Below are 16,980 nucleotides of genomic sequence, written 5' to 3'. Positions count from 1 at the left end.
TTAATTGATGAAAGGAGAAAATATAAAAATGCAGTAACTGAAGTAGACAAAAAGGAATACAAACGTCTCAAAAATGAGATCGACAGGAAGTGCAAAATGGCTAAGCAGGGATGGCTAGAGGACAAATGTAAGGATGTAGAGGCTTATCTCACTAGGGGTAAGATAGATACTGCCTACAGGAAAATTAAAGAGACCTTTGGAGGAAAGAGAACCACTTGTATGAATATCAAGAGCTCAGATGGAAACCCAGTTCTAAGCAAAGAAGGGAAGGCAGAAAGGTGGAAGGAGTATATAGAGGGTCTATACAAGGGCGATGTACTTGAGGACAATATTATGGAAATGGAAGAGGATGTAGATGAAGATGAAATGGGAGATATGATACTGCGTGAAGAGTTTGACAGAGCACTGAAAGACCTGAGTCGAAATAAAGCTCCGGGAGTAGACAACATTCCATTAGAACTACTGACAGCCTTGGGAGAGCCAGTCCTGACAAAACTCTACCATCTGGTGAGCAAGATGTATGAAACAGGCGAAATACCCTCAGACTTCAAGAAGAATATAATAATTCCAATCCCAAAGAAAGCAGGTGTTGACAGATGTGAAAATTACCGAACTATCTGTTTAATAAGTCACGGCTGCAAAATACTAACGCGAATTCTTTACGGACGAATGGAAAAAATAGTAGAAGCCGACCTCGGGGAAGATCAGTTTGGATTCCGTAGAAATATTGGAACACGTGAGGCAATACTGACCCTACGACTTATCTTAGAAGCTAGATTAAGGAAAGGCAAACCTACTTTTCCAGCATTTGTAGACTTAGAGAAAGCTTTTGACAATGTTGACTGGAATACTCTCTTTCAAATTCTGAAGGTGGCAGGGGTAAAACACAGCGAGCGTAAAGCTATTTACAATTTGTACAGAAACCAGATGGCAGTTATAAGAGTCGAGGGACATGAAAGGGAAGCAGTGGTTGGGAAGGGAGTGAGACAGGGTTGTATCCTCTCCCCGATGTTATTCAATCTCTATATTGAGGAAGCAGTGAAGGAAACAAAAGAAAAATTCGGAGTAGGTATTAAAATCCATGGAGAAGAAATAAAAACTTTGAGGTTCGCCGATGACATTGTAATTCTGTCAGAGACAGCAAAGGACTTGGAAGAGCAGTTGAACGGAATGGATGGTGTCTTGAAAAGAGGATATAAGACGAACATCAACAAAAGCAAAACAAGAATAATGGAGTGTGGTCGAATTAAGTTGGGTGATGCTGAGGGAATTAGATTAGGAAATGAGACACTTAAAGTAGTAAAGGAGTTTTGCTATTTGGGGAGCAAAATAACTGATGATGGTCGCAGTAGAGAGGATATAAAATGTAGACTGGCAATGGCAAGGAAAGCATTTCTGAAGAATAGAAATTTGTTAACATTGAGTATAGGTTTAAGTGTCAGGAAGTCGTTTCTGAAAGTATTTGTATGGAGTGTAGCCATGTATGGAAGTGAAACATGGACGATAAATAGTTTGGACAGGAAGAGAATAGAAGCTTTCGAAATGTGGTGCTACAGAAGAATGCTGAAGATTAGATGGGTAGATCACATAACTAATGAGGAAGTATTGAATAGGATTGGGGAGAAGAGAAGTTTGTGGCACAACTTGACTAGAAGAAGGGATCGGTTGGTAGGACATGTTCTGAGGCATCAAGGGATCACCAGTTTAGTATTGGAGGGCAGCGTGGAGGGTAATACTCGTAGAGGGAGACCAAGAGATGAATACACTAAGGAGATTCAGAAGGATGTAGGTTGCAGTAGGTACTGGGAGATGAAGAAGCTTGCACAGGATAGAGTAGGGTGGAGAGCTGCATCAAACCAGTCTCAGGGCTGAAGACCACAACAACAACAACATACATACTAATGGTAATTTTGATAATATATCAAGATAGTATTCTTGGAATATTCAATTATTGCGTAAAGTATGCTTGGGACCTAGCATCCCGTCAGGTGCAGGGCATTGACTTCACTAGCTGAGTTTAGGTTGACTTTTGTTTGCTTTTATTTCGTGTTTATAGCTTATTCTGCTTTCAAGACCTTTTATAAATAAAAAAATATCCTTGCTGAGGACAATAAGGCGTTTAATTTTATAAAAAGACCGTACAAATAATGTGTGAATAATACACCATCAATCAGTTTAGTAAAATTTTTTGTTCTAAGTTTTGGCTATGTATTAGAGATCTTACCGACGAAGAAATTCTTACTAAAGTAGTAAATTTTTCAGATGATATTGCTAGACCATTTGATTGTAGTGATGACAGTCAATATGAAATGATAAGTGGTACTTGGCGCAATAAGAATAATGCAAAGAATCTTCAAGTGTGAGCTAGTACTGCACAAAATATTACAGAACCGCGCTAAGTGATAATGAGGAAGAGATGGACAATGAGGAAGATGTTCAACCAGTATCTCTTTCAATATTTGCTAGTATTTCACAAAATGTTGCAGAAACAGCAGTAAAATGAGGAAGAGGAGGAGAATGAAGAGGAAAATACGCACCCTGCATCTGTCTCTGGTGCACAATGGAAGACGAGAAATCGTTCCACAACCATGCCCATCTTTAGGAACAGGCACAAAAATGAACAAAGTTCTACTCTTTAAACTCCAAAAAGAAAAAAAATACAGCATTTTCGGTACCGAACGACATACGTTTTCACATACAAGATCTCAACGGCCAACGTTTATCAGTTCAAGAGGCATATGTGAACTTTGTTCACTTACAAAAGCGGAATCTAAATCACGTTCAATGTGTTGAGGGTGTAATATTTTTTGTGCATTAATGAAAAAAAGAACTGTTTTACAAGTATCACCAGAAGCGATGATACAAACTGTATGATTCTTTCAGGACTTCTCAGTTCCTTAATGTACTTTGACTGTATAATTCTGTCGGGCTTTACAAGCACTCTGAACACTTTATACATTTTAAGGACTTCGTATCATTTTAAATATAATAATTTGTTATTAACACAATAACAGTTCAACTATTAAAGTAAAAATTTTCATTTCTGGTATTATATTTTTTTTTTTTTTACAATTACAGTAAATGAAGGTTTAAGGACTTCGCCTCACTTCAATAAATTTCTGTGGATAATTAAGCTCAACTTTGACTGCTCTGCTACAGCATAACTTTTGCCCTTAAAATTGTGGACAATCTGTATACCATAGTAGTGCTACCTAAAATATCCGAGAATTTCATTGTAAAAATCAGAAAACTGTACTTATGTCCTCAAGTCCTCTGTAACCGTCAAAATAGTTACCTTGGGCTTGTGTGCAACGATCCCAGCGTTATTCTCATTTTTGGAAGCACTATTGGCAGTGCTCAGGATGAAGGGTGTTCTGGAACCATTGTGATTCCAGTTGGATGTTATCAGTTGAGTCAAAATGTCGCACATTCAACGCGATTCCTTCGCAACCTACGAGGCGTGCGCAGGTGCCTTTTCGTGGTGCACTAAAAAGTCTTTATTTTTCCACAACTCTGGCCGTCTGCGCCGAACATCTTCCCTCGGTCGCCTGAAAACCTCGCAGTAAAACTGAGCGTCGACGGTCTGACCAGGAGGAACAAACTCCTTATGTACTATTCCCCGAATGTCGGAAAAAATGGTCAGCCCTTAGTTTACGTTGCTGCGAACTTGTCGAGATTTTTTCGGCCTTGGAGAAGATGGCATTTTCCATTGCGATGACTGCTCCTTCGTTCAGGATCTTAACTATAGACTCAAGATTCATCATCCGTTATTACTTTGAATAAGAATGGTGGACTCTCTCGAACTCTTTGTTGTGGCTCAGTCCGTGTCTGAACCATGAGGCTTCGTTGGTCGATGCTGAGAAGGCGAGGAACAAACTTCGGTGAAATACGTCTCGTGTTCATTTCATCTGCTAGAATTTGTTGACATGTACCATACGACAGCCCAAGCCTGTTACAAACATTGTGAATTGTCTGCCTTCAGTCTTCGTGAATCATGCCATGCACTTGCATGATCATTTCCAGTATTATGCACGTTGAGGGTCGACCAAAATGTTTGCCCTCTTCCACAGATTTTCGGCCTTCCTTGCAGCGCTTTAAATGTTTTTGCTTAACTTAGTGCACTCCCACTGAATACATCTGTCAGCATGCGGTGTGTTTAAGCTGTAGAACTCTTCAACTTGAAACAGAATTTGTTACAAATCCGTTGTTCCTTCACGTTAGTCATTCCACAATTCGTAGAAGCACTGAAACCCATCCTGAGGCACACCACTGCGGCTCACAACTGTATGCGCCAAAGATGATGCAACATTGTGCCACAGAAGTTAAGAAGTGTACCTCGAGATACCTAGCGGTGGAATGTCGTACTGCTAATGGTTTCCTCGGTACAATGAAATTCTCGGATGTTTTGTGTAATTGTATATGAATCGCATGGCGTGTTAAAACTGTTTGGCCACTGCAGCACTAACCTGCAAGACGAGGCTGTGGAAGGGCGCTGGCACCGAGGAAGCGAATGCCGGTGGAGTCATCATGAGCCACACTTCCCCCAATGGCCGCACACTCTGCAGACACACACGGCTGAAACAGCTGCTGCTAAAAGGAATACATTTACATTTACGCCCTGAAACATTGGCCATAAATTTATGGCACAACTTTACTAAAAGAAGGAATCAGTCAGTAGATCACACTCTGAGGCGTCAGGCAATCCATTGTGGTAATGGAGTGAAGTATGAGGTGTAAAAATTGTAGAGGGAACGAAAAGTTTGAAACACAGGTTCAGATGAATGTAGGTTGCAGTAGTTATGCAGAGATTCAGAGGCTTGCACAGGATAGATTACTCTAAAGAGCTACATCCAAGCACTCTTCGGACTAAAGAGTACAGCAACAATATAACTCGATGTCCGCAATGAGAAAGAAGCTGAATTTTATTTTAGGATACTCGAGAAGTCTCTTCCTGGCTGTAAATAAAACCAACAGAAAAATGCGAGTATGTTTGTATTTAATGAAAAGACTACGAACGAAAAGTGGATTAACAGTTGTCTCATTCTACCTTCCTCAGCATCTTTACAACTTATCCCAAAAACTCTGACATGTAAACTTATTCGCACACTTTTTAACTTTTGTCTCACCTCCAAATCCCACAAGCTCCCATGACTATTACTCGCTCATACCCATGAGCACGTTGCTGTAATCCTACTATCTTCTGTCACTGTCAACTAGACTGTATAACACTGTATAATGTTTTCTGTCATTGTCAAGAAGACAAAACTTTTTCAGGGGATGGTCAGGAGAATATTCGACAACGAGACCTCTTTTCTGCCATTCTGTCCCGTCTTCATGTCGAGCCATCTTACTGCACTGATTCCATACAACCGACTGGCATATACACACAACTTGACAAAAAAGTGGACTTACATCCTGCACTCGGTGTCTTCTTCATATACAAATGAATGTTCAACTCTGCAGTAGATAACAATCGAGACTGAATGCCAAACTATTGCCTGAACACAATTCTTTAGTTATGTCGTTCTTTTGTCTGCCATGCAACCGAACGTTCTCGGTGGCGTAGAATAAAGGGGTACTCCTAATCCTCAACATCTGAAATTTCTTCGCTTGTTCTCTGTAAGTTCAAGTGACGATAAGCAGCGAGGTAAGCGCTGTCTAGCGACCACTCTCGCATATTTAATATTAGGACCAGAAAAGAAACGCCGACTCATTCTCAATGTTTATGAGATTTATACTTCCTAGAAAATAAATGTACAGGATAGTCAGAAACAGCGTGAAAATCTTGTAAGGATGAGCTGAGAACCTAGTCAGCATTGGAGGGCCATATGACAGCCTAGTACCAAGTCCAAAAATATCTACAGTGCTCCAAACAAGCCCGTCGTAGTGGCTGAGCGAATCCTGCCTCGGGCATGGATGTGTGTGATGTCCTTAGGTTAGTTAGGTTTAAGTAGTTCTAAGTTCTAGGGGATTGATGACCACAGCTGTTAAGTCCCATAGTGCTCAGAGCCATTTGAACCATTTTTTGCTCCGAATAGCGCAATGTGCTCTTTGAAAGCGGCGACTGACATTTTGTCCGGTGAACTCCTTTTATAACTCAAAACATGATTTCTTGGAAAAGCCATGATCACTGTTGGTATAGTAAAATTAAACACCATCTGAATCACTACAGGATGGTCTGAAAATCTTGTAAAGGTGTTCAAACAAATTTCGGGCTTGCAGCCGGTCGTCGTTCAATACTTCGCACGATATTTCAACTGGGCACCTGCCAGTCATCTTCAGGTGAGCCGTCGCAGACTGGCGATAAAGTTCTCCGCTCCGCAATATATAGCGCATGCGTCGAAAACTTGATAGTTGAACCAACACTGCCCGCCGGCAGCGCCCTCGCTGGTGGAATAGCGGAACTCAGTCGCCCTCTGCGTTGTTGTTTGCCACGGCCGTCGACGCACTCTGTCGTCTTCGATTTGAGCAAATCGTGGAGATGATGGGATTCCATGCACTGTCCAGCTGGTAGCCGCTGTCACGGTTTAACAGATTTTTCGCCAGTCGTATTTCTACGGATTCTTTAATAATGGAGTCCCAGAAAGACGTTGCTGTAGACAAAATCATTGTTTTCTCATACTCCATTGAATGTCCAGTAGAAATACAATGTTCAGCAATAGCGGACTTACTTGGCTGCAAAAGGCGGGTGTAATGTTGATGTTCAGTGGAGCGTTCTTTCACGGTGCGTGTGGTTTGACCTGTGTAAGCCATACCACATTGCCCAGTTGAAATATCGTGCGAAGTATTGAACGACGACCGGCTGCAAGCCCGAAATTTGTTTGAACAGTCAATTCGCCGGGAAAATTTTAAAATTCACATCTTGTAAAGGTGTTTGCAGCGTAGGTTGTGCTGAGGCATAATTGTCAAGAAAAATATTCCATGCTTTGCACCTTTTAGGAGCTTATTAGAACTGATGTTAGCCAAACAGGCTGTTGCGCGCGCAAATTCAAGTGGCCCGCCAGAGATGTTGTCGCCAAACGTACCTTTTGGTTTGTTTGCTGAAATCGAAAAACAGAGCGGTACAAAAATTGGACATGGACCTGTGTTGAAGATCTGAGCCGATACAAAGGCTGAGCTGTCTAGTGTGCTATCATCTACGCTATGAGAAACAAGTGCCACTAATCGTATTTGGCGGGCCGGTTGAATTTGCGCGCACAACGGCCTGATTGACTAACTACAATGTCAGTTAACTCTGAAACGGTGCAACGCATCGAATTCCTTCTTAACAATTGTTTCTCTCCACAACCTACACAAACATTTTTACAAAGGTTTCACACTGTGTCTGACTGTTTTTTGTGAAGTATAAATCTCATAAACATTGAGAATAAATCGGCGCTTCTTTTGTGGTCCTAATAGTAGACATCGCTTACCTCGCTGCTGTATTGTCACTTGAACTTACAGAGAACAAGCGAAGCAGTTCCAGACCTTGGCAACTAAGAGCACACCTTTATCCTACGTCACCGAGAACGTTCGGCTGCATGGTGGACCAAAGACCGAGATAACTAAAGAATTGTGTTCGGGCAGTAGTTTGGCACTCACAAGGGGAGACCGCCAATTGTGAAATTCAGATTCGATTCATACTGCACATAATAAAAGCTCATGGCCAGAGGTGTAATGTGGCAAAGCACCAAGATGAACATTTCAGTCGTTGTCGAGAAAATCGACAGTTAAAAGAAACCGTTGCGGTGAAATACACTCTACGATTAATAATTTTCTACAACGTCGTGGCGCAGCGGTAAGCGCTCGGGTTCGTAATCCGTAGGTCGCCGGATCGAGTCTCGCGCCATGCAACTTTTTTTTTAGTATTTGTTTTTTGTAATATATATATATATATATATATATATATATATATATATATATAGGGTGTTTCAAAAATGACTGGTATATTTGAAACGGCAATAAAAACTAAACGAGCAGCGATAGAAATACACCGTTTGTTGCAATATGCTTGGGACAACAGTACATTTTCAGGCAGACAAACTTTCGAAATTACAGTAGTTACAATTTTCAACAACAGATGGCGCTGCGGTCTGGGAAACTCTATAGTACGATATTTTCCACATATCCACCATGCGTAGCAATAATAAGGCGTAGTCTCTGAATGAAATTACCCGAAACCTTTGACAACGTGTCTGGCGGAATGGCTTCACATGCAGATGAGATGTACTGCTTCAGCTGTTCAATTGTTTCTGGATTCTGGCGGTACACCTGGTCTTTCAAGTGTCCCCAGAGAAAGAAGTCACAGGGGTTCATGTCTGGCGAATAGGGAGGCCAATCCACGCCGCCTCCTGCATGTTTCGGATAGCCCAAAGCAATCACACGATCATCGAAATATTCATTCAGGAAATTAAAGACGTCGGCCGTGCGATGTGGCCGGGCACCATCTTGCATAAACCACGAGGTGTTCGCAGTGTCGTCTAAGGCGGTTTGTACCGCCACAAATTCACGAATAATGTCCAGATAGCGTGATGCAGTAATCGTTTCGGATCTGAAAAATGGGCCAATGATTCCTTTGGAAGAAATGGCGGCCCAGACCAGTACTGTTTGAGGATGCAGGGACGATGGGACTGCAACATGGGGCTTTTCGGTTCCCCATATGCGCAAGTTCTGTTTACTGACGAAGCCGTCCAGGTAAAAATAAGCTTCGTCAGTAAACCAAATGCTGCCCACATGCATATCGCCGTCATCAATCCTGTGCACTATATCGTTAGCGAATGTCTCTCGTGCAGCAATGGTAGCGGCGCTGAGGGGTTGCCGCGTTTGAATTTTGTATGGATAGAGGTGTAAACAATGGCGCATGAGACGATACGTGGACGTTGGCGTCATTTGGACCGCAGCTGCAACACGGCGAACGGAAACCCGAGGCCGCTGTTGGATCACCTGCTGCACTAGCTGCACGTTGCCCTCTGTGGTTGCCGTACGCGGTCGCCCTACCTTTCCAGCACGTTCATCCGTCACGTTCCCAGTCCGTTGAAATTTTTCAAACAGATCCTTTATTGTATCGCTTTTCGGTCCTTTGGTTACATTAAACCTCCGTTGAAAACTTCGTCTTGTTGCAACAACAGCCGGCCGAAGTGCAAGACCGCTACGGTCGCAGGTTCGAATCCTGCCTCGGGCATGGATGTTTGTGATGTCCTTAGGTTAGTTAGGTTTAACTAGTTCTAAGTTCTAGGGGACTAATGACCTCAGCAGTTGAGTCCCATAGTGCTCAGAGCCATTTGAACCATTTTTTTTTTTTTTTTTTGTTGCAACAACACTGTGTTCTAGGCGGTGGAATTCCAACACCAGAAAAATCCTCTGTTCTAAGGAATAAACCATGTTGTCTACAGCACACTTGCACGTTGTGAACAGCACACGCTTACAGCAGAAAAACGACGTACAGAATGGCGCACCCACAGACTGCGTTGTCTTCTATATCTTTCACATCACTTGCAGCGCCATCTGTTGTTGAAAATTGTAACTACTGTAATTTCGAAAGTTTGTCCGCCTGAAAATGTACTGTTGTCCCAAGCATATTGCAACTAACGGTGTATTTCTATCGCTGCTCGTTTAGTTTTTATTGCCGTTTCAAATATACCGGTCATTTTTGAAACACCCTATATATATGTAATTCCCGGCAATCAGTTGCAACAATTATGCATATAATAAGTTGTTGAAAGTCGTTTGTCGTGGAAAAACTGGCGACTTCGAACATAATTATGTTTTCCGCAAACAAAGTTGTATTTCACAAATGTTATTGTCTTCATAATGTTAACCACGTATAGTTAACGGAATACGTAGAAACGGTATTCCGAAATGAATACGTATAGCGTAAGTCAAACGTTCGAATTAGAATAGAAACCCCACGAACACAAATTTGCTGTGGCAGGTATGAAATATAAACTCCGTTACTCGCTCGTTACACTTGAAGGACAGATGTTGAATGGGCCGAAACGAGCCGCCGCATAACAGCGTAGTTGCCTGCTAACTTCGAAAGAAGGTAGATGCGGTCCCTAGCGCAACTTATAACATCGTCGAAAATCAGTGCGGACGGGAGAGCTTTGGTACACCCTGTTAAAAAAACGGAAAAATGGAGGCGGTACAATTGGAGAGCGATCCGCCTTCACCAACATGCGTAAGCAATTCATTAATATTTGAATTACAAAAAACTAATAATAAAAAAAAGGTTGCATGGCGCGAGATTCGATGCGGCGACCATCGGATTACGAACCCGAGCTCTTAACGCTGCGCCACGACGCTGTTGAGAAGTTACACATCGTAGAGAGTATTTCACCACAACGGTTTCTTTTAACTGTCGATTTTCTCGACAACGGCTGAGAAGTGCATCTCGGTGCTTTGCCGCATTACACCTCTGGCCATGAGCTTTTATTATGCGCAGTATGAATCGAATCTGAATTTCACAATTGGCGGCCTCCCCTTGTCAGTTTGTATCGTTATCTACTGCAGAGTCGAACATTCATTTGTGTATGAAAATGATACAGGGTGCAGGATGTAAGTCCACTTTTTTCTGAAATCATTTTATAGCCTATTTGTGTCGATTCAGGTCTGTACACTACATTCCACAAATGATTCACGGAAGACAGGGAGTAGTAAGGAAAACGTTGACAGTTTTAATATACACTGTCTAATCAAAAGTATCCAGATACCCCATTGTAAATCGGAATTGACCAGACGTCACGACAGGTGGACTTGCGAATGTAGAAGGATGGGGGGGGGGGGGGGGGGCGCAGTACTGTGTTGGCAGCAACGGCAGAATGGGTCACTCAGGATGGCTCAGTGATTTCGAACGTGGACTAGTTAGTGGACGTCTCCTGAGTATCAAATCATCAGGGACATTTCGACCCTTCTAAAGCACCTACGAGGGCTGTCCAGAAAGTAAGTTCCGACTGATCGCGAAATGGAAACCACAGTGAAAATTAGAAATGTTTTACTTGTAACAGTTAGCTACACCTTCCAGCTTCTTCCCTACGTAGTCGCTGTTCTGACTTAGACATTTGTCGTAGCGTTGTACCAACTTTCCAATACCCTCATCATAGAAGGTAGCCGCCAGTGCTTTCCGCCAATTCTCTACGCTGGCCTACAGCTCGTTGTCTGTACCAAAATGTTGTCTTCATAGCCAGCGGTTCATGTGAGCAGAGATGAAACTCAGAGGAAGACAATTACGGGCTGTATTGTGGGTAATCAAACATGTCCAACTGAAAACGATGCAGGAGCATCTTCATTGCCCCTGCAGAATGCGGCTGAGAATTGTCTTGAAGCCCGCATCTCGTGGTCGTGCGGTAGCGTTCTCGCTTCCCACGCCCGGGTTCCCGGGTTCGATTCCCGGCGGGGTCAGGGATTTTCTCTGCCTCGTGATGGCTGGGTGTTGTGTGCTGTCCTTAGGTTAGTTAGGTTTAAGTAGTTCTAAGTTCTAGGGGACTTATGACCACAGCAGTTGAGTCCCATAGTGCTCAGAGCCATTTGAACCAATTGTCTTGAAGAAGAAACCGCACGACAGTTATGTAATGATGGCTGCATAGTTTCAGGCGAAATTTCTCACCAGGCTGTCGTACTTGGCGGGAGACACTATTTTCGAGACATCTTTACGTGCTGACTGTGTGCTCAGAAATGAGAAGAGCGACGTGATGTTGTCTAGGGTCATACTAGAGACACTGCCCAACAAATCTGTACAAAGCTTTATCGGATTTTCATAGTCGTTTCCATTCCGCGACCCATCAGAACTTATTTTCTGGACACCCCTCCTATAATTGGCTTTTGGTGAGGTGATAGTGAAGTGGAAACGCAAAGGAACAACCGTAGCTACACCAAGACAAAGCGGACGAGGGTCGTTGAGCACAGAGGACGGATCACTTTAGAATTGCTAAGTGCTATTAGCAGCCCAGCTAGCTATAGTCAAGCAGCTCCTCATAAGCTCCACATTTCTGCACTAAATACTAAAATGAAATCTCTACTATTGCCCTTTACAGACAGTACATCCACGATAACAAATATAAACTGCAGGAACAGGGATGACACAGTAACAGAAACGTGGAAACACAATTAAAAAATAATTAATACTTTTATAGATAGTGATGATACAACATGTGTACTCAACTATGATAACAATTTGATGCATGACACTTGATCTCACACACAATACAAATAATAAACTCTATTGTCTTACTACCCTTCTGCCTCTTGGGCTGTCTGCTACAAAGTCACTAGGACTTAAATACGTTGTATGAGACTCGTAAGTAAATGTTCCTATTTGTTCCATAAGAGGGATTGTTCTGTTGGAACTGTAGTCACTGTAGAAATTCGTAACTGTAGTAGCTTCAGAATGGAAATGCCGTATCTGCAGTAAGTAACTGAACTGCAGGCACTGCGCTCCATGGCTGGATGTCTGGAACTGGCCTCTGTAGATGAGTATCAGGAACTGGGGCGAGTGTCGGCGACACCTCTGGTGTTGTTTCTGTTGGTGGATGGATCTCAATCAGCGCCCGTACCTGGCGGAAGTGAACTGGCCCATGCTTGACAGTGCTCTCTGTGACAGTCGGCAACACTATCGGAGGATGATCATGACGCTCTGGAGGAAGTGGTGCGGAAGCAGCAGGTAGTGCTAATTAGCGAGCACCATCTGGAGGCAGCCGCTCGTCACTGGGAGGCACAAGACGAATTAGGTGCCTGTGTTGTGGCGACCCCTCGTGGTGTTGCTGAAGACCTCTTGAGCTGTGTACACAGCTGGGTGTGATTCCCATATTGCGCTTAAGGAAACACTAAATGTGGAAGGATATGAACACATTTTACAGCACTATGAGCTGCGTACAGTAGAGGAACAGTTTTTAGACGATGACTGTTGGCATCAACATGACAATTCACCTTGCCCTAAAGTAGCATCTTTGGGGTAATGGTTTGTGGAGAGTGACAATGACGAAATGAACTGACCTGCCCACAGTCCAGACGTGAACCCGATGTAGAACCTCTGGGATAGTTAGAAAGTCCATTTCGCTCCAGATCCCAGCGACCAACATCACCATCTTCTCAGGTTCCTGTACTTGAGGAAGAATACGCCACCATTCCTCCACAGAGATTCAGACACGTCACTAGAATTGTCCTCAGTAGAGTTCAAATCGTCATAAAGACGAATGGTGGATACACCCCATACTAACGTCCGCTAATAAATTTCCAGATACGTTTGATGAGGGTCAGGTAGTGTACATGTACAGGGACGAAGGAAACAAGTACAGCACCTGCTGAGTGAAATGTTGCATTGTATCATGCTAACATAGGTTTCTATTAATTCTGAGTTCGCCAGTTTGCACTTAGTTAAACGGACACGTGTCTTATTCTCCTTTTCTGTTCTAACCTGAAACCATATGATGATGATGATGTCTGGTTTGTGGGGCGCTCAACTGCGCGGTCATCAGCGCCCGTACAAAGTCCCAAGTTTTTCACAGTCCAATTTTTTTACACAGTCCAATCGAGCCACTATCACGAATGATGATGATGATGAAATGATGAGGACAACACAAACAACCAGTCAACCTGGCCGGTAATCGAACCTGGGGCCCTGTAACCTTAAACCATATGCTCACATTGTGGCGTTTGTTACTGTTTTCGTATCTATGTCTTTATTAGTGCACTACCTTAGTAACTTACTTTGTAAGTCTTAGTAACTTACTTTTATTTCTCCTTTCCTAACGGAGGAGGTCATTTTACCTCTGACCAATGAAAACGTTGACGTACGTATATCTACAGATCGGTTTATAGGTAATACTTTTCACTGCTGCATTAGTGATGTCTTGCCGTTTTCAGATTATTAAAGCATGTTAAGCGGTTTACAGTAAGGAAATAAATGAATTCTCTTCGTGTTCCTGGAAATATTTAAAACGGTAGAACAAAATAAATGTGTTTTGGTGCGTATAATTTGGCCCCTGAGCATGCTCCAGTGACCCTAGTTTCTAATGCGTTTTTTATATTTGTTATAAAAAGGTCCATAATAAAAAATGTTTCTCTCATAAGTGGCCTGCTAATATAAATAAATGAAAATTTGAGCCATATTATATTCGTATTTGGATCATTATATTTCATTTTGTTTAAATTGCTCTCCTGTAAAATTTAATCACTTCCATTTACCCCCTTTTCCCCCGTGCTCTCCATACATTTGAGCTTTTGTACATAAGTTGACGTACGTGACGGGATGATTCAGTGCAAAACATCACCTCGCAGTAAGTGGTGCGTCCGCCAGCGCATGCGCAGTGCCACGATTTGCTTACCTCTGGTGCGACAGTTACGCCGGACGAGGCAACAGCGACGAACACGGGCTGGGTGTGAATGACACTGCGTTCGCGACCAAGGCGCGTCGACTCCGCCAGCACCGCCATGTACGGGATGTCCAAATCCTGCAGCAGCCGACGGGCCTTCAGCTCTGCGCATAAAATACCGGTGTTGTCATCTATGCACGATGGAGCGGAGGGAAGTTCTTGTCCTGTTATCTTGCCACGTAGATGAATGACGAACACTAACTTCACTAAACGAAGGTTTATTCAGTACTTGCACTTGCACAGCGAACTGCCTCTGGCCAGTACACATATGGTATATATACGGTTACAGAACATTCCAGTACAATGATTCTTGGTATTTGTGGATACTTCTAGAATGTCCTCGAACCGAATATAGAAATTAAAATTTCACAATTCGGGTGAGTTTTGAACTCACGACCCTCTATGCAACACTCTAGTATCATAACCTCTACACCACAGTGACGGTGCTACTCAATTGTTTTTGCGACGATATAGAAAATATTGACATCGGTGATCTCTGGCTTCTCGGTACATGTTGCCTAATAATTTACCCCAAGACGCAACGTGAGCTGCGGAATACGAATTTTCCAAGCAATCTACATCAGACTGAATTAGATACGCTGTACTTTTTGTTCCCTACATCCACAGTGAGGAGATCCTCAAGGATAACTTAACACATTTGTGAAGATCTTCGCTAGAAGGTGATGAGAGGGGCACTCATCGAAACCCATATGAAAACCCGAGATAATTTCGTCAAAATAACAAACTTGAAAAAAAAAAAAAACTAAGAAGGTATGTGTTGTGGCGTAACAAGCTCGCTACGCCACGCTGAGAAGGAAGCCGAAAGGCACGCGCTAAGCTACAGCAGGATGGCTTGAAGTCTGGAACAGGATACGTATTGAATACTATAAAGAAAATACGTAGCTTTGGAATATACTTAACTTTTAATGCTTCCTTTGGTACATCTCTCTTGACTATACAAATGAGACTCGTAAGATGCATGCACTGATACAATTGGCGCCTTGCTAAGTCGTAGCCATTAACTTAGCTGAAGGCTATTCTAACTGTCTCTCGGCAAATGAGAGCAAAGGCTTCGTCAGTATAGTCGCTAGCAACGTCGTCGTACAACTGGGGCGAGTTCCCGTACGTCTCTCGAGACCCGCCGCGTGGTGGCGCTCGGTCTGCGATCACACAGTGGCGACACGCGGGTCCGACATGTACCAATGGACCGCGGCCGATTTAAGCCACCACCTAGCAAGCGTGGTGTCTGGCAGTGACACCACAGTATGCTTCTCCTTCTTCAACAGTCCTGAGTAAAATGGTCTGTATGTGTATGGAATAAGTAAAATAATCTTACACAAATTATCGTTTAAAAGGTAACTACAAGTTTGTCATAAAATGCACTGCATGAAAACGAATGTGAACAACTCGGAGATAGAGTTGCACGTCAAAGTAAGTTCGTACACATACACACCATCGGCCGGTATGAAAACGTCCAAAGTTAGAATTCTCTGTGACACGTAGAATGACTGCCAGAGCGTATTTACTGTTGTTCATAGAGCTGCACGTCAAAGTAAGTCCGTACACATACACATCATTGACCGGTATGAAAACGTTCAAAGTTAGAATTCTCTGTGACAGGTAGAATGACTGCCAGAGCGTATTTACTATTGTCCATAAGTGCTGTTACTAGCCCTGCTATGGTATAAAACAGGCGAGGATGTGTTTTTGAACAGGAATTGGAAGGAAGTGAATTAAAGAAGAAAAAATATAGGACTGTATTTAAAAAAGATATACTGCTGTTCAGATCTTTGTTACAGGAAAGACAATAATTCTGGTTAATGACCACCTTTATAGCTAAACAACTTTTGCTTGATATGTATTTTATTTGGCTTCTAGACAAAAGCTGTTTGTGATGGCAAAGATAAACGAAACACTCTGCACACAGAGAGCTTAGGGTAAAGAGATCAAAAGTATTCGAGCACCTCTCTTGTCGTTTCCACTACACGATCACATGCCAAAAATTCGACTTGAGCAACTGTAGAGGGATTGGAATATTCCTGACGGATTTCTTACCCAGGTGACATCCAATGACTAGTCGATATTCGAAATCACTGAGCTCTCCTGGCCGACCCATTCTGCTTTTACTGTTTCTAAGCGGACAACACAATGGCAGGGTGGTTCGATAAGTCTGGTAAATTTCTATGAAAGGATGATTCATTTTTGTTGCGCTTTCATGGTTGGTAAACTTGGTTATTCGAAGGATCTTATGAAGAATTACAACAATATACACCATACATTTCACTGTTGACTGCCGTTTGAATTGGTCAGTATGTCGGCTGCGATTGAAAATGGAGAAAACCGACTTTTGCGCTATTATTAAACATTTTCGTCTGATAGGTTGGACTGCTGCGCAAATCAAAACAACTAGATAAAGTTCACGTGGACTCTGCACCTTCATTTAAGCCACTATTGGATTAATGAATTTAAAAGTTACTAAACTAGCACCGAAGACGAAGTGCGCTTCGGTCGTCCAATTGAGGAACCATTGAAAAAGTCCATGATATGGCGATGCAAGATCGCAGAATAAAAATTCGTGAGATTTCTGAGACTGTAGGCATCTCAACTGAGTGAGAGCATAACATCCTGCATGAGG

At 42.7% G+C, this 16,980-nt stretch overlaps 1 protein-coding gene across 1 annotated transcript in view; it reads right to left on the bottom strand.

Moving 5' to 3' along the window:
* LOC126252305 (glutamate receptor ionotropic, delta-1-like) overlaps window positions 1-16,980 on the bottom strand; it is a 228,569-nt gene that overhangs the window by 199,902 nt on the left and 11,687 nt on the right. Inside the window, exons 3-4 of the mRNA XM_049953187.1 lie at window positions 14,298-14,449; window positions 4,467-4,559 (exon numbers count right to left, since the gene is read on the bottom strand). Of these exons, the coding sequence (XP_049809144.1) occupies window positions 4,467-4,559; window positions 14,298-14,449 (245 nt within the window). The remainder of the gene's footprint in view (window positions 1-4,466; window positions 4,560-14,297; window positions 14,450-16,980) is intronic.

Source organism: Schistocerca nitens, chromosome 4, assembly GCF_023898315.1.
Source record: "Schistocerca nitens isolate TAMUIC-IGC-003100 chromosome 4, iqSchNite1.1, whole genome shotgun sequence".
In the NCBI taxonomy this organism is placed as follows: domain Eukaryota; kingdom Metazoa; phylum Arthropoda; class Insecta; order Orthoptera; family Acrididae; genus Schistocerca; species Schistocerca nitens.
Note: the sequence above shows the minus strand (reverse complement) of the source record. Positions and strands in the feature narration are given on the sequence as shown.